The sequence below is a fragment of the Vicia villosa genome, unplaced genomic scaffold (genome assembly GCF_029867415.1).
Source record: "Vicia villosa cultivar HV-30 ecotype Madison, WI unplaced genomic scaffold, Vvil1.0 ctg.000048F_1_1, whole genome shotgun sequence".
In the NCBI taxonomy this organism is placed as follows: Eukaryota; Viridiplantae; Streptophyta; class Magnoliopsida; order Fabales; family Fabaceae; genus Vicia; species Vicia villosa.
In genome coordinates, this window is record NW_026704980.1 from 1,468,269 (window position 1) to 1,487,845 (window position 19,577).

The window sequence follows — 19,577 nt, forward strand, 5'->3', positions numbered from 1 at the left end:
TATTTTTTATTATATTATTTGTAGATGTTTTTCTTTTTTTTAATCAAAATTTTTTTATTATTCAAAAACAGTTAAGTACAGACAGATCCTAGGGTTCAGGTAATAACAACGTAATTATCCATCCACACACTAAATAATAAAGGTGAATTCTTATCTACCCAACTCAAAAAATTGGGTAAGGTTACCTCTTATGTAAATTGCTTTGAAAACAACAAACAATTATAATATTTAATAAATAATTAAATGTGTTAAGATTAGATGACATTATGTGTTTGGTGGAAGGTACACTACCCAATTTTTTGTGATGGATAGAGAAGTTGTCTCCAATAATAAATACCAGAAAAGCTTAATTCATGGCCAGAACAGATTCGTATCTATTAAGCCTCCTACTAAGTGTACTTTTTTGCACTATGATTTGTAAAAATTTCTCCAGCACAGTTTGCATATGCATCTTGTTTTGTCCTGTTAAGAGTCTCACATCTGTCCAAAGATAATATCATTTCAGTATCTCCAAATAGCAAAGATTGTTTCTGCAACAGCCAGTTTCACTAAGCCAACCTTTCTTATGCGTAACACTGATAATCTAATTGTGTTCCAATCCCTATGCATCCGGTTGGTGAACAATCCCTATCCACTTCAGAACTTTACTTCAAATCCCTTTTGTCGCATGGCATTTAAAAAGAGATGGTCTATCGTCTCTAATCCATAACAGAACATACATAAGTTATCTGTGTTAACACCATACTTATGTAACCGGTCTTGCCACATTGTTGAAGAATACCCTTCTCCATTCTTCTGGAATCTTGTCCCATCTAAATTCATGATACACATTTGCTATAACGAACTTACCTTGACGACGTATAAACTCCTACCCGCAAGTACTCTGCTCAATTCATGTCTATGTTTCATAATGCTTTTGAGAATTCACGAGCAGGTCTTTGGAATACTCCATGTCATTACATTTTGGTTCTTAATATAATAATTATGAATCCACCACCACACCCACAATTTATCATCCTTTGTTGTAGATTCCACAGCAGTTTTGTCATAGTAGCTTTATTCCATTCAGTAATGAAGTGACATTTAGCTCCGCAGCGTTTCTTGGATCACAAATGCTATCCCAAGCAACCGGAGCGCTTTATGAGTAGGGGTATTCATTCCTTCCATGTCCAAAGAAATCTTCTACAAAGTGTTTCTATGTGCTTGAACACTTTCTTCGGCAAAGGAAAAACATATACCCAATAGTTTGTAATAGAGAAAAATACATTACGAATCAACTGTATCTCCCGGCATAACTTAACGTCTTTGCAACCCAATGATGGATTTTCCCGACTATTTATCAAGGTTTACATTGATGAATGGACAACTTTCTACTTGTCTAAGGGACTCCCAGATATTTAAAAGATAAGGAGCCTTTCATTAACTCACTATCCATGGCACTCCCCCACTTAGCTTGATTAGCTTTTAAACCCGTAGCCTCATAAAATTCATGGAATTTTTCCTTCATCATACTCACAAAACATTTCATCACAAAACATTTCATCAGCTCTAGTAAAACTCGTCAAGTCATCTCCAAAACAAATGTTTTGTGATAAGTAACCTCTTAACGGGGTGTGTATGGTTGGTTATTTTTAGAAATTAAATCATAATCATTTTTAAATCATTTAAATAGTTTGAATTTATAACCATAACTATATTTCAATAAAAATTTGTTATAAATTTGGTTATGATTATATAACGGTTTAAAAAACAAAAATCCAATTTTGTATATATATTTTTTATTTTGAAAATTAAAAAATTTATAATTGAATTAAAATATTTGGATTTTGGATAATAATCAGATTATAACTTAATCCAAACATAATCTAATCGGTTAATAACCATTTAATTATATCCAGATTATATGGATGGATAATCAACCATTAATAACTAAACTGGTAAATAACCATTTAATTATATCTGGATATTTAAAACAGATTTGGATATGTTTATGAATTTGGTCCTCACAACCGAATATTTTTCACACCCTTACCTCTCACATTTGAGATGATAGTTATAGTTTGGCTGAACTTGCAATTAAGCCAAGCACTTATGCAAATATTCCATAATCATTAAAAATAAGAGAGGAGATATGAGGTCTCCTTGTCGTAAACCCCTCAGAGCTTTTAATAACTTGCTATGGTGACCATTGATATACTACTTATTGAACCTGCATATCCCTAACACATGCAGGGGACCAACCCCAATACGGTTATTTTGTTGCTTGTCTTGTCGCTTTATTGTTTATTGAGTCTCCCTCATGATTGCACATCTTTTGAATCAAGGTTGAAATCGATTCGTTATTTGTTTTAGCTTGCATAAATCAATGATTATGTTTGAACTTGATCATGATGATTTTAGTCAATTGCATGAGTCAGTGGAACAAAAATTATATGTGTTTTTTGTTCAAGTTAGGTAAAAAAAATCAAAGTACTTTTAAAACTATGAAAAATTGAAATTTTGTTTATTTGATTCGAATCAAACAAATCAAACACACATCCTGATTCAAATCAAATTGGACACATACAAACCAAGTACATTTTACCACTTTGATTTAAATCACAATTTATACTTGATCGAATCAAGCTCCTTCTAGCCACCTCTACTTAATTTGATTCGAATCAGACTTTACACCTGATTCAAATCATACCATATTTCGACATTTTCCATTAGGGCCTGTTGTAGTTGGTTTGAATAAGAATTTGTACATGATTCGAATCAAGGAGTCTTTGATTTGAATCAAATATTGTTTTTTATTTGAATCAAGCGTGAAATTGGTCAAAATTTTGATTTTTTTTATTCCATTAACTTGCTCATTTGACTCAAACCATGTATTCTTCTTTACTCCAATCTAACCAATTTTTTCCACTACTTTTTGTGCTTAATCTCAAGCTCATGCAAAACCTTTTGTGAACACTTTTAATGTAACGAATCTCATAATCATTTTGTGTTTTTCTATGAAATCAACACTCTCTCACTTTTGAAAAGTTTAAAACCCTTGCATTCAAATTTCTTTCTTTTTCAAATTTTGTCTTGATTTCAAATCTTGATAATGAGGGATCTGTGATTGGTTGAGGGAGACACTGTCTTGAAACTAATCATTCTTGAAGATTGGGTAAAGATTTTTAAGTTCTTGCAAGATTGAGGCGTTGTAATTGGTGCTGACAAATTTCAATGAAAAGAAAAAGGTTGTTCTCTCCAGATTGCCTTGGTAATGACTGTGTGGAAGGCTATAGACAAAGCGGAGTTCTTCTCAAATCTTCAGATAATTCATCGCTCAAGGAATAGGTAGGATCAAAGGATTGATTGCTACACACGAAGGGTTGGGGCAAATTGGTGATATTGGAAGATTCAAAAACGTTAATCGAGTAAAGATTGCACAAAAGAGTTTGGCATTAAGTTGTATACAAGTCAAGATGCAGATAGAAGATTTATTTTCTTCAGCATTATTTTGGACTAGTGATTGTATCCAATGGGAAACCATTGAAGAGTGCACGTAGGCATAACGAAGATGAACGCTAAAGCACTCTAAATCTCGGCGTCTTCTCTCTCTCTTTTACTCTCACATTTGCATTTCGTAGGATATTGCATGTCTATGTTTTTAATTCTTAGAGTAGTTTATCCTTTATTCAATTGGTAGTGATTTATTGCTTAAGATTAGGTTTTGTTGGAATTGGTACCTAATTGAGCTTTAGTGATGATTAAAATCTGAGAAACTTGTTGAATTTAGAATTTGCAAATTGAATTGTTGTATAACCACACATTGCGAAGTATACAACATAATCAATCGTATACCTTGTGTATCATCATTATAACATCTTTGATATTTGTGAAGTGATTGAGTGCTTACGAAAAACAATTTTTATACAAGTATAATCTCATATTTTTGCTCTAAACTTTCCTCGTGCAAACTCTGAATACCTCCGATACTTCAATTTTGAAAAAATGATTAAATTTTGTTTAAGGTCTATTCAACTTTGAAAAATTGTTTAAATTTTATTTTAATGGTGATTAAAATCTGAGAAACTTGTTGAATTTAGAATTCGCAAATTGAATCGTTGTATAACCACGCCTTGTGAAGTATACAACAGAATCAATAAAATCAATCGTATACCTTGTGTATTATCATTAGAACATCTTTAATATTTGTGAAGTGATTAAGTGCTTACAAAAAATAATTTTTATACAAGTATACTCCCTCCATTCTTTATTATAAGCAAAATTTCACTTTTTAGATACATTGAATAGTTAATGTATTCAGGCTATATATAGTCCTAATACATTAATTATTCAATGTATTTAAAAAGTAGAATTTTGCTTATAATAAAAAATGGAGGGAGTAATTCTCATATTTCGCTCAAAACTTTCCGCACGCAAATTCTGAAAAACCTCCATAAATTTTATAATGCCAACAACATATATGATTTTCATAATCAAATATCAATATTAAAAAAAAAAAACACATATGTGGTTCGACGAGATTATGCCTTACTAAATAATATTGGTAAATTAATTTATTATATGAATTAGTTGACTTTTATGGTTAAAAAAGATAATGTTATTTGTAATTTATTATATGAAAGAAAAAAAAGAGAGAAATCATTTGACAATTCAGAGACTAGACTTTTGTTTCATAAATTTATAAAATGAAATTGGATTTTACATTGATATTCTAGAACTTTGTTAGATATAATACCTAGCATTCAATCATTTAGTATTATTTTTATTTAATTCTTAAAAATAAAATATTTTAAATTATTTTTCTTAACACACTCAATCATATCCGACAAAATTTAAGACTTCTAATAAATAAGATAAAATTATTTAATTTAAAAATAAAAAATTAAACAAATTTATTTGTGCTATATTTTTAAATATCAACAATGTTAAAAGAAATTTAAGAGAATTTTACTGTTTATTATAATTTTTTTTCGACTAAAGTGATTAGTCTTTGCAGCGAAGATACCTGCTTTCTAAAAAGAAAATATATACTCCCTCCGTTCTTTTTTAAGTGTCGTTTTAGAAGAATTTTTGTGTTCCTATTTAAGTGTCGTTTTATAATTTAATGTTATAATTTGTCAATTATACCCCTATTTTCTCAATAACTCCACCTCACATTTTTCAATTAGTTATTGGAAAAAGAGAGTGTATGAATGAATTTATTTGGAAAGAGAAAAATAAATAAGGGTATTATAGGAAAAATAACTCTAACAATCCACTATCTTGGTTGAAGAGCTTTTTGCTAAAATGACACATAAAAAGGAACGGAGCGAGTAATTGATATAACTTTTAGTTTCCCATTAACCATAAATAACACTAAGCAACCCAAATTTTTTCCTTAGTATCATTAATTGACCACACCCTACTTTTCATAGACCCATTCCCTTAACTTCTCATATTCACATATAACAAAGTAACGGTCAGCTTATGTCACCTAAGAACTCTACCTTTCTCATTCGTCAACTGTTCCCCACATGACCATATTACTCCTATGATCCTATAAATATATAATCCACAACACATGCAAATAAGCAAAATAATATACGTCAGTAACCATAAAAAAAAGGCCTCAAAAAGTGAAATATTATTATAATTATTATTATCAGAAGAGTGAAATATTGAATGGCGAGTGGTGGTTGCAGCAACAATAAGAAGGCAGTGAAGATAGTGATAATCACTACAGAGTATGTGGAAACTGATGCCATGAGTTTTAAGTCTGTTGTGCAGAAGTTAACTGGTAAGTGTTCTTCTGATGATGAAGCTACAGAAGCTCAAAACGTTAACAATCAAAGTGGGTTTGATGTGGGTGCTAGTGAAAATGGTGATGTTGGAAGAAGCTCTTTTTATATGAATGATTTGTTGTTGAAGGAATATTACATGTTGCATAGAGAGTTGCTGCCAAACCAACACTTTTTGTTTCAATGACAAATTAAATAATATATGTATGTTTTTAAAATATGTTATGTTTCTATTCTTGTTTGTATTTTTAAATACTAAGATGTTGTTTTCTTGTTTAATGTGGTTTTTGGTTAATGAGTAAATTGATTTTACTTATGGTGTGTTCTTTCTTTTCTTTTAGTCTTTGACGTAATTTCTGCTTCATCTCTTTTCTTAAAATCATTCAAGTAAAATAAACTTTTTTTTTTAAAGTTTTTAAAAATATTTTTATCACAATTTACCTCCTCAAGTCACTTGATTAACACCAACAACTATATTTCCAATGGCCCATTGATCGAAAAATATAATATTCAAGACCTTTATGAAAATAAAATTTTCAAATGTTGAAGAACAATTGGTTTTTACACAAGGCTTTACGCAAGAAACTTTATAACATTATGAATTATTTTGTGCTTTAAGAATTATACATAATCAAGTGCTTTGATAAAAAAAAATTCTTAGGAAAGTTATTCTTCAAGAGAGAGTATGAGCATATTTCTTGGTAGAAGAACAAGCTCTATAGTTTCTTCTTGTCTAAATTTGAAGATATTTGGAATATGCTTGAAGATAGTTGTTCTATATTCTGTTAACAAATAAGATGTTGCTTTGGACTGAAAGCAAGAACCATAAACATGACATAGTAGAAGAAATATAAACATCATCATAAAGCAAGAACCATTATGGTCAACATAATCTCTTTCAAGGAATTTCTTAAAATTCCAAATCAATTTACATCCAAGACCATCTATGATTTTCTAGTAAGTACTTATAAAGGATATCAATAGACTAAAGAATCAAAAGTTAGGCTACTGATACAACAATATGAATTATTAAAGATGCATGACGATGAAGATATTAAAACCATATTCTTAAGGTTTCCGGACTTCATGTATTTAACAAGAGTTATACTATTCTAGATCATGTGAAAAAGATCTTTAAAAATCTACTTTCTAGATGGAGACCCAAAGTTACACCTATTTAGAGAGCTAAGTACATGAACATCATGATGTCAATGGAATTGATTACAAAATATTGACTATTATTAGCAGAATAATGACATAGATGATTTTCTCATTATTATAAAATATTGGTTATTATTATGTGTAATTATGTAATTATTTCAGCATCTCGGCCTCATGTCTACCAAAAAGTATGACAAATATGATATCTTGTTCATTCACCTGAATGACAAGAACTATTCAGCTTGGGCATTCCAATTCCAAATTTTTATCACTGGTAAGGATCTTTGGGGTCATGTTGATGGCACCAAACCTACTTCTGACAAAGATAAGCAGAAGGAAGAACATGCCAAATGGATAGTCAAAGATGCTCAAGTCATGGCATGGATCATAAGCTCTGTTGGTCCTTCCATTGTTCTCAATCTTCGACTATTTAACACTGCAGCAAAGATGTGGGCCTATCTAAAGAAAGTATACAGCCAAAATAACGCAGCTCATAGATTCCAGCTAGAACGCGACATTGCCATTTCTCAACAGGATTGTCTCTCAATTTCTGAATTTTATTCTCATTTTATCAATCTTTGGGCTGAATACACTGACATTGTCTAAGAAGATTTGTCAACTACTAATCAAATTGCAGTTAAAAAAATTCACGAAACTACTCTAAGAGATCAATTTCTTATGAAACTGAGATCTGAGTTTGAAGGTATCCAGTCCAATCTCATGAATAGAGCCATTGTCTCCATCTTGGATGCATGCTTTAATGAGCTTCTTCGTGAAGAACAACACCTCCTAACTCAAACAACAATGGAACAACATAAATTGTCTTCTATTGTAGTTGCATACGCTGTACAAGGTAAGCCTAGAGGACGAGATATGAGTGTTGTCCAATGTTTCTGCTGCAAAGGACTTGGACATTTTGCTTCACACTGTCCTAACAAGTTCTGTAACTATTGCAAAAAAGAAGGTCACATCATTAAGGAATGCCCTATAAGACCACCAAAGAAAATTATACCTGCTTTTACTGCCTCTGTTGGTTCCTCTTCTGCAATTGGTTGTATGGATTAGATTGCTTCCACCAACGTCCTTAACATGACTCCTGAAATGGTTTAACAAATGATAATTTCAGTTTTTTCTGCTTTAGGAATTTCAGGTAAGCCTTCTCTTCCCTGTTCTCCATGGTATTTTGACTCTAGGGCCTCCAATCATATGACCAACAATGTTGATACTCTTACAAACGCTACAAGATATTCTGGTGATCTTAAAATTTACACGGCCAATGGTAATAATTTACCTATCACAGAAATTGGTGATATTTCCTCCTCTTTAACCAATGTTTATGTTTCCCCTAGCCTCACTAGTAATCTTATTTCTGTCGGACAACTAGTTGATGATAATTGCAGAGTTGAATTGTCAAAATCTGGTTGTCTTGTGCAGGATCAACACTTAGGGAAACTGATCGTGAAGGGGCCTAAAGTTGGACGTCTTTTTCCTCTTTATTAATCTTTGTCTCCATGCTCTTTATTACATTTTGTTTCTTGCAATTCTGCTACTGTTGATTTTCAAATTTGGCATAAGCGTCTTGGTCACCCAAATTCATATGTACTTCATGACTTAGTGAAATCTGGTGTGCTTGGTAATAAAAAATTTCCTTCTTTTAGTGTTGTTCAATTTGATTGCAATTCTTGTAAACTTGGTAAAAGTAAAATTCTACCATTTCCGGTCTATCAATCAAATAAAAATCAACCTTTTGATATGATTCATAATGATTTATGGGGGATATCACCTGTTATATCTCATGGGAACTACAAATATTTTACCACTTTTATTCACGACTATAGTCGTTTCACATGGGTATTTTTTTTTGCGTTTTAAAAATGAAGCATTTTCTGCTTACAAAATTGTTTTAGCTTATGTTCAAACCCAATTTTCTTCCAAAATCAAAATTCCGCGCTTTGACAATGGGGGAATACACATATCATTTATTCCAAGATTTCTTGCAGGTCAATGGTATTTTATCTCAAAGGTCATGTCCTTCGACACCTCAACAAAATGTGGTAGCTGGAAGAAAAAATCGACATCTTTTTGATGTCCTTTTTACTCTCATGTTGGAATCCTTTGCGCCACCACGATTTTGGTGCGAAGCTCTCTCCACTGCTGCCCAACCAAAAAGGTTTTCTATACTATGATCCTAATCTACGTAGGATTCAGGTTTCTAGAAATATCATATTTCAAGAAAATACATGTTTTTTTGCAACTCATCAAGATATTCTCCCTTCTAAATGCAAGTCTATTTTGCTGTTGTTTTCTAATGTTTCTGCAGGAGAATAAACACCTAAACCTCTATTGGTTTACCAAAGACGTTCGACTGTGCTACCCAATACTAGGCCCCCTCTTGATCTATCTCTGACTGTTGGTCAAGTACTTAATCCAGAACCAGCTTCCCTATGTCATAGTACTCGCGTTGGTAAACCTCCGGAAGCACAACTCATGGCGAGAAGCTATTGAAGCAGAACTTCTAGAACTAGAAGAAAATCAGACATGGGATGTTGTTTCTTGTCCTCCATCTATTAAACCTCTTGGTAGTAAATATTTGTTCACTATAAAGCTTCGCTCAGATGAATCAATAGATCGTTACAATGCTAGGCTAGTTGTTCTTGGAATTAAGAAAGAATTTGGTCTTGACTATAAGGAGACTTTTGCACCGGTGGCCAAGATGACTATCGTGCTCATTATTCTTGCCATTGCAGCATCCAAATCTTGGCACCTACACCAGATGGATGTAAATAATGTGTTTCTACACGGTGACCTTAAGGAATAAGTTTACATCAAACTCCCTACAGGTATAGCTTATCCATCGCCTAATGTTGTTTGCAAACTGAAGCGTTCTTTATATGGATTGAAACAGACCCTAAGAGTATGGTTTGAAAAATTTAGAATAACACTTTGTGGCTTTTCATTCACACAAAGTCGGTACGGTCCCTCCCTTTTTATACAAAACACCTCCAAGGAAATTGTGTTACTCCTTGTATATGTGAATGATATTATAGTCACTGGATTTGATCAATAGTCTATTTCAACAATCAAGAAATTGTTGCAGTCCACTTTTCACATGAAAGATCTTGGCCAACTAACTTACTTCTTGGGATTAGAAGTGCAATATCAACAAGAAGGCCTTTTTTTTACCCAACACAAATATGTTCATGATTTGATTAAGCCCATTGGTCTTGTCAATGTAACTATGGTTGACAACCCCATGGAAGTAAATGTGAAATATTGATGGGATGAAGGTACACTTTTTCAAGACCCGACTGTTTATAGAAAACTTGTGGGGAGTCTTATCTACCTAACCATTACACAAACAGTCATCTTGTTTGTTGTCCACACAATAAGCAAATTCATGCAATCCCCTCGGCACTTGCATCTTTCAGCAGTCCACCGTATTATTATATACCTCGTCGGCACCTCCAATCGTGGTATATTCTTCCTGTTTGTGCATCTCCACAACTCAAAGCCTACAGCGATGTTTATTGGGCCGGATGTCCAGACACTAGGAAATCTACTACTGGCTGGTGTATGTTTTCAGGAAATGCACCAATTTCATGGAAATGTAAGAAACAAGACTCAGTCTCTAAGTCATCCACTGAATGAGAATATTGCGCCATGTCTGCAGCATGCTCTGAGATTATCTGGTTGCATGGTCTTCTGTAAGAGATTAGTATTTCACAAACACAACCAATTTCGTTGCATGCTGACAATACAAGTGCCATACAAATTGCAGCAAATTCTGTTTACCATGAACGGACAAAACACATAGAATTATTATTCCACCGGCAAGCTTACGATCGTAGATTTATTACTCTGCCTCATGTCTCACTTCTGTTTAAATTGCATACATATTCACCAAACCTTTGACACGTCAGCGTCTTAATTTCCTTGTCAGCAAATTGATGCTAATAGATTTACCAACATCAATTTGAGGAGGGATGTCAATGGAATTGATTACAGAATATTGACTATTATTAGCATAATAAAGACATAGATGATTTCCTCATTATTAAAAAATATTGGTTATTAATAGTTGTAATTATGTAATTATTTTAGCATCTCCTTAATTAAGGAAATAGATTATATATATATATATATATAGGAATAATACAGCAAGAGAAAATACACAGTTTTACGATATATTTTTGTGTTTGACACATGGGACTTGAGAAACTCTTCAGATCTTTGAGAATCATGAGCTTGAGTTAAACAAAAATAAATCTCTAAGGAATATGGAACCTATAACCTTAAATTCAAAAGAAAAAGTTGCCAAAAGCTAAGGCTTTTCAAGCCGAGACAATGGAGTCACATAATGAGGCCCTAGAGGATGAAGGGGTTTAAGGGATGATGAAGAGATCAATTACTTTTATAAAAAAGAGGAACCAAGTTTTTTCCAAAAGGATTTCCTCGGATGAGTTTCTCAACCATATAGAGGATTTGCTTCTATGACTAAGAAGGAAGACTAGAAAGTTTTCTTTGGTTGCAACAAGTTAGGCCACTTCAAGAAATGTCTAAAGCTTCATAACATCAAAAGGCGAAAACTTCAATTGAAGGAATAAGAAGGTTTTGATGGAATAATGAGATAATCTTGAAGAGGAAGAAGAAGATTATGAAGAAGAAAATAACGCAATGATGGCCACAACTTTTGATAATAAGGAGGATACATATGATGAAGCAGAATTTCACTTGTATAAACTGTAATTCATTTCTACTTTAAAATATGTGATAACAATGCTAAAAGAGAATCTTGAAATTTTAAAATTTTGTAAAAGCATTACATTATTTTAATTGAAAAATAAATCTCTGTGAACAATGAGATTTAGAGTTTTAAAAAAGAAATCTCCATTATAAAAGAAAAATTTCAATCATATATATCTAGAAGTTGTGACTTTGAAAAATATGAAAATACTTTCAAGATTTCCTTGCTAATGGAATATGGAGAGGAAAGAGGGATTCAATGATCTAAGAAAGGATGAACCACTTTATTAAAGTAGATACTCCAAAAACACCAACATGCGTGGTTGGTTCATTTTGATTAAAAATAGTTATGATAAAACATCTTGCTTCTTGATAAAAACTTATAAGTTTCAAAGGTTGAAGAATATGAAACCTTCTAGGACGGACCTTAAAGGATCCAAGAAAATTTGAGTACTTAAAGATAAAATAATCTTGTGCCACAACTAAAAGAAAATCACGTCATTTTAATCAAATGGATTTTCAAAAACAAGCTTAATGAGGAAGCAGAAGTGGTAAGAAACAAATCTTGACTAGAAGCTCAATTTTATAGTTAGCCATAAGGTATTGATTATACTAAATTGTTTACGCCTCAAGCTATATTAGAAAAAAATTATATTGTTATTACATGCTATTGTAAACTATGATATCACATAGTATCATATGAGTGTCAAAAGTGCTTTCTTAAACGCTAACGCTAACAAAAAAGTGTATGTAACATAATCTCCTAGATTCGAAGATTTTGAACATCCAAAACATGTTCACAAAATAAAAAGGGTCACTTTATAATCTCAAACAAATCATAAAAATGATTTTTCCATAGGTCAAAGTGATAATTCCTTATTTAGTAAAATAACAGAGAATGAAATTTTAGTAGTTCAAATATATGTTCATGATATAATTTTTGGTAAACTAATGCCACTTTTGTCAAAAATATTTCTAAGATATTGTAGGCTAAATTTGAAATGATACTAATGATATATAATTTAAGTTTTTTATGGATATTCAAATTAATAATTGTATTGAGGGAGTATACATTCACCAAACTAAATACACAAAAGAGCTTCTAAAGAAGTTTGACATGGTGGAATGTAAGTAGGGATGTAAATGGATATCCATGAGGACGGATAGTATGATATCCATATCTGCCCCGTTGGATAAATATGATATCTATATCCGTCCCATATCCTTCAGATATCCGCTAAACGGGTAATCCGCGGGTTTTAAGATATCCGTGGATATTTACAGATATCAATGGATAACACTATTTTTCTAGAATTATGTTTCGAAAAAATATTTTCAACTTGTTTTTAAGACACAAGATGTTATTATCACATAACATTCATACAAATCTCTCTTATTTTAACAACAAAATTTCATCATATTAATTTCCTTCATTTTCACCAAAGCATAATATCCATACATTTTATTTTTAACAAAAAAAACAATGATATTGTGTTGAGAATTATGGTAGAAAAGCGGACGACGGAGAAGTAGAAAGAATGACAGTGGTTGGATGGGAGAAGAACGGTATTGATTGGTTGGACAATGAAATTATTAAAGTGAGTTATGGAGTATAGAAGAAGCTTAAATATGAAATGGCCAATAAAATTTGTATATAATATAAAGGAGACTAGTTTTCTATTTATTAGAAGATGAAAAGATAGAGTATAATAAACTAATAATATTTAAATAATTTTTATAATTTATTAACGGATACGGATATCCGCGGGTATGGATAACATTAAATCCGTATCCATATCCATTAATAAACGGGTATTTAAATATTCATTTATTTTATCTGTGAATATCTTTTAAACTATTTGCCTCGTACCCGTGACAGATTTTGTCCGTGGATATCCGCGAGTATGGATATTATCCTTAAATGTAAGCACAAAGGCATATCAAAAGGTACACAGAGGTGTAATATGATCTCCCACATTGCTTCTAAACCTGATATTTTGTTTAGTGTATATTTGTGTGCACGTTTTGAATCAAATTTTAGAGAATCTCATTTAAGTTTTATTAAGAGGATATTTAGATATTTAAAAGGTACAATTAACCTTGACTTGTTTTATAAACAAATAAAATGAGTACAACCTAGTTAGATTTTGTGATGTTGACTATGCTAGAGATAGAGTGGAAAGAAAAAGTCCCACTAAAGTTGCCAATTCCTATGTGAAAATATCATCTCACCTGCAAGAAAAAGCCAACAAATATTTATGTCGTCTACTGCAAAAGCATAATACATATTAGCTGCAAGTTGTCAAACTCCACTTTTTAGGATGAAACATCAACTTGAAGATTATAAGATAAAGAAAATTAAGATTCATATCTATGTTTACAATACTTATGCCATTTTATTATCTAAAAATCCTATTTCTCACTCCAGAGAAAAACACATAAAGATTAAACATCAATTCATTGGGAACTATGTTAAGAAAGGGATTTTAGACATAAACTTTATTGATCCATACTATCAATAGGCCGATATTTTTACAAATCCATAGATGAAAATAGATTTAATTTAACAAAGAAGAATTAAAATAATCTCTTCATAAAAGAATATGTTTAAATTCAAAAGTATGATCATCCATATATAAATTCCAACTTTTTTAATTAAAATAAAGACCATTTGGAACATTCTCAACCTCTTGTGATTTCAACTCTCTGGACCTTTGATCCTCTTGGATAATTTAACCCTATGAACTATTAATCCTTTGGGGATAACTACCCAGACTTAATTGTAATGTTTAGTGTTATATTTGTGAGAGTCACAAATAAGAACGACACCTGGGTGCTACCTTTGTGTAGTATGGAGGCTACTACTCATGATAAAACATGTATAAAATGACACTTTCCCTCCACCAATCATGCAGACTGAGTCATACCTTGACTCCTAAGAAAATAGGTGGTCAATAGTCTCCCCCAATCAAGGGGGGCGATTACCACTTCTTAGGATTTACTAATTTTAGGCTCGAGAGCCTCTATAAATAAATTTGTCTTAACACGAGAAAGATATATCATAAATTAACCAGAATATTCATAACACAAACCTTCTCACATCTCATATGATCTGTAATTTCTTACCACCAAAAACACCATCATGTAGGTCCTCTCACCGTCGCGGGCAAGCCCTTGCCAGCCTAACTGTTATAAATCTACTAAGGCCTCTTATTAGCCTCTACCCTGGTAGAGATACCACATACACCTGTACTTTTTAACTAGTAGAAAGGAACCCATCGTGGGGCCTCGGTAAAACTAACTTGAGCCACACCTTCTTATACAATCACCACATTCACTATCACCCCAGCTTTTGTACCCAGACCTTCTCAGCCATGGTTAACAGGAGATCACATTCCCCTATGTCGGAAGGTACACCCGGGGAAAATTGATACCAATGTCGTGGTGGAGATGTGTGCCGCCATGGATGAATTACATCGTTAAAATTAAACCCTATAATAAAACATACTTAATATCCGATAGTGCCAACAACCAATCCCCTAGAGGAGATGGAAGTGTTGGATCCACAACCACTTTTGGACGAAATATGGGAAGCGTCTGTCCATGAAGGATTCAAGTATATCTCTCTGGCCAAGTTTGATGGGAGTAACGATCCTTATGAACATGTTGCCTCCATAAGCACACAGATGGCCATCATCAGAGCGTCTAACTCCCTCAAATGCAAGTTATTGTCTAGCACCTTCAAGAATACAACCTTGCGATGGTATATGGGTCTACCCTGAGCTTTCATCGCCAATTATCAAGAACTGATGAGGAAGCTCGTACACTAGTTCATTATCATCTGTCATTGGAAGATGTCCATTACCAGTCTATTCAACATACGACTAAGTGCCTCAGGGTCGTTAAGGAACTATCTCTCTCGGTTCAATGAAGCCACCATTAAGGTCGTCCCTCCAAAACAAGAAATGTTTGTAAGTTCGTTCTAAAATGGACTCAAGATGGGACACTTTAATGAGTTTCTCGCCTAAAAGCCATCCATTGGTTAGTGGAGTTGATCACAAGGGTAGAATGTTTCATGAAAGGCGAAGAGAGCAACGCTAAGAAGGCGACACGTGATTTCAAAGAGTTTGTTCCTAACACCAAAGGCACACACAACCAAAGGAAGAGTATATATATACCTTTACCATCAAGGATAAGACTGCATTCAAGAGAGTAGAAAAGACAGAAGAAAGCTCCACGCCCTGAACACTCGTCGTGAACTAATTTGGCGCGAGGTTCTTCGCCTACCCAACATCTTTACACCTCCATCTCATAAAATGGACGTGATGGGTCCTGAACCAAGTAGAAGGTGAAAGTTTCTTCGATTTAAAGGACATCATACTAAAGATTGTTATTAACTTAAGAAAGAGATCAAAAGGCTAATCTATGAGGGGCACCTTAAGAAATATGTCAAAGAAGACTCTTCATGGGGATCATACAAATCCATCTCTCGTAGGCTAGACGGCGTAGGGAGCCCCAGGTCAAGCAATTAAAAAGAGGCATCCCAAGACGAGGATAGCAAATTCGTGCACCACCTGCTCAATACTATTGTAGGAAGATTTGTCAAAGGTGGGGAGACTAGCTACACCCGTAGAATGTATGCTCACCAAATCTTGGATATAGAAGATATCCCTAATGTTGAAGGCGAAGGTTAATAAAAGACACTAGAAGCCAAAATCGCCTTCATGGAGAAAGACTTAACGGGCATCCACTCTCACAAGATGACCACATAGTCATTACAGTTAGGTGTTATGAATGAGAGATCAAAAGAGTTCTAGTGGACAAAGAAAGTTTTGCAGATATTCTATATTGGGATGCATTTGAAAGACTCCACCTCGATCTTATTGACCTAAAACCCTTCAAGATCTCGCTAGTTGGATTCTATGGGGAGCAGGTGCAAGTGAAATGCTACATTACGCTAAAGACCACCTTTGAAGAGCAAGATCAAGCCAAAGAAGTTAAGGCCACATATTTGGTTATTAATGCCTCATCTTCTTACAATATGTATAGGGCGAGCAAATTTTAATCAGTTGGGTGCTACATTGTCTACTTTTTATTTGTGCATGGAGAGTATGGTGTCAACAAATAACTCCAAATAAGGATCAACACAATCACATGGAAATTGCTATGAAAAACAAAAAAAGTAAACAACAATTAATATGAAAGGCATCCAAAGGACACTGATGTTTTAACATTTACGAAAATCTCCATAAGGGCAAAGAAATACAACAATGACCACTAAAGGCCAAGGAACACCACAAAAAACTCAAACTGTTAACCTTCCTCATGAGTTGCCTCCTTTATGATGGCATCCTCCGGCTGGGAAGCTTCAAGTTCATCTTTCTCCATAGTCACACTGTCATCTTGAGCATCTTGAGATAGAGAGGATCCTTCGGGCTCCAATGACACAACCTCATCGTCCACCAGATGATCATCACAGATAACTTTGAGGAAGTCCAACTTGCTTAGGTTCAGCTGGAGGTAGAAGAAGGAAACCTGCTCTCTTGCTCGTTCAAAATAGATACCAAAGATCGACACTAAATCGTGTCATTAAGATCTGACCCCTCTTCCTCCAACTCCTTTTTGGAATGGAGGGTGTCTTCCAAAGACTTCCTCAAGAAATATCTTCCAACGGTCAGAACATTTGAATACATAACTCCTTGAGGTCAGTCTCGACAATCCCACAATAATCCTAGCTCCATGTCCGATAACAAGGACTTAAGGATCCAATATTTTGACCAAACGGCCAAATAAGACCTGCCCAACGCAAGACCAAATCCAAAGTTTTGTCCACTCAAACTGGAAAATATAGGTACTATTGCTAAGGAGCCCCACACTAAAGTCATGCACTGCTTTCAAAGTACGACTGATTTTTCACACTTAAAAGTTTCTCCTCTTAGATTTCACTAACTTGGGTGTTGGAATGCTAACCTTACAGATATACCTCATTTTTGTCCATCAAAGACCTTTACCACCATTTTAGAGACCTTCCACGGTAGACTTCACCATTCTACTTTTGATTTCTACTCCACATCAAAATAGTTATTATTATAATATATTCCACTAATCAATTTTTTATTGATTTTTTATTGTTTTAATAAATTTTAATAATTTAATTTACCTTTTTTACTAAAATTGATCATATACTGATGTTGGATTTATTCTATTATATTTTATATTTTACACAACATATATTATTTTAACGTATTTTTATAATATTAATATTAATATTAAAATTATTAAAATTTAAATTTGAGTATTAACTATTTTTTTAAATTAACACAATAAATTTAATCAGATTTTTCAAATTCAATTAAATTTTTTATATGTGAATCAAGCTGAGTCACAAACAATTTTATTTTTAGAATAAATAATATTTTATTTGTCTCAAAATTGATATAAACCGTATTTAAGATAGCTTCTACCACAAATATTTTTGTGGCCACAAACAACTGAGTTGAAGGAGCATGACAGGTAGCATCATAAATTGACCATATCTAACATTTTCATATATTCCAGACTCATTCACATATAACAAACCAACGGTCAGCTTATATCATCTAATGACTTTCTCAACTTTTCTCAATCGTCAACTCAACCCTACATGACAACATCCATTATTATAACTATATATAATTCACAACACATTCAAATAAAAGTAGAATAAAACTTTGTGATTAAAAAATTGAGCAACTTTTCTAGGTTTAATTATTTAAAACGTGAAGTTTTAGATGGAGAGTGGTGGTTGCAGCAATAACAAGAAGCCAGTGAAGATTGTGATTATTACAACACAATATGTGGAAACTGATGCCATGAGTTTTAAGTCTGTGGTGCAGAAGCTTACTGGTAAGCATTCTTCTGATGACCGTGTTGATGATGAAGCTGCAGAAGGTAGAAAAGCTAAGAAGGAAAGAAATGATTTTAGTGATTTTGATGTGGCTGCTTGTGAAAGTGGTCATGATGGAAGAAGCTCTTTTTTTATAAGTGATTCTTTGTTGAATGAGTGTGACATTTTGTTTAGGGAGATGCAGACAAACAACCACTTTTTATTTGACTCATAAATTTAATTTATTAATTTGTCTGTGATTATTTATTTATAGTTAAAAAATATATTCACATTTCATTCTTGGTGGTTTGTTATTTTAGACTAAATATCATTTAATTGTTATGAACAATTATTATGTATAATACTTAAATTTTCGTTACTTATAATTGTTTCTAAAAATTAATTGTCTCAAGTACTAATAAACTGAAGGGTAAGAAACGAAATAAATTTATATTTTCTGTGTTATTTAAATACACAAATGCTAGCTAATAGTTTCCAATTTGTAATATTTTATTAGGTTAAATATATCTTTGGTCCCGATAAAATAACAAAATTTTGTTTTTTTTTTGTCATTATAAGAAGAACAAATAACATATTTTAGTCTCTACAAAATTATTATGTACGTATTTTTAGTCCCTACTGAAAAATTAATGTATATTTTTAAATGATTCTTTTGCAGATATGTTTATAACGTTTTAAAAAGTTCCTTAAAAAAAACTTAAAATTTAATTTTTAAGTTGAGATTTTCATTACTTTTATCATTATTTTTTGAAATTTGAAAAATTCATATAAAATTCTTCGCATTTTAAAATATTCTAAACTTGTATAAAAAAATATTCTAAAATTTAAAAATAAAAGGGTGATTAAAGAGTTTTTAAAATTTTAAAAAATAGCAGGAATTAAAACTGCATGCATAAAATTTTTAGAAGAACCATTCATCAAAAAAAATTTAGGGACTAAAAATACAGGATCACATATTTATAGGGATCTCTAACATATTTAACTCTATTCTAATTCTATCATAATATGAA

General features: G+C 32.5%; 1 protein-coding gene across 1 annotated transcript; it reads left to right on the top strand.

The window, feature by feature from the left end:
• The first annotated feature begins 18,451 nt into the window (after positions 1–18,451).
• LOC131623005 (uncharacterized) lies at positions 18,452–18,788 on the top strand. Its single transcript, XM_058894005.1, has one exon. The coding sequence runs from the start codon at positions 18,452–18,454 to the stop codon at positions 18,779–18,781; it is 330 nt and encodes a 109-aa protein (XP_058749988.1). The 3' UTR covers positions 18,782–18,788.
• The last annotated feature ends 789 nt before the right edge of the window (positions 18,789–19,577 follow it).

What these genes read in the sequence shown, in the direction of transcription:
- LOC131623005 (XM_058894005.1), top strand. Translation starts at nt 18,452, where the DNA reads ATGGAGAGTGGTGGTTGCAGCAATAACAAGAAGCCAGTGAAGATTGTG.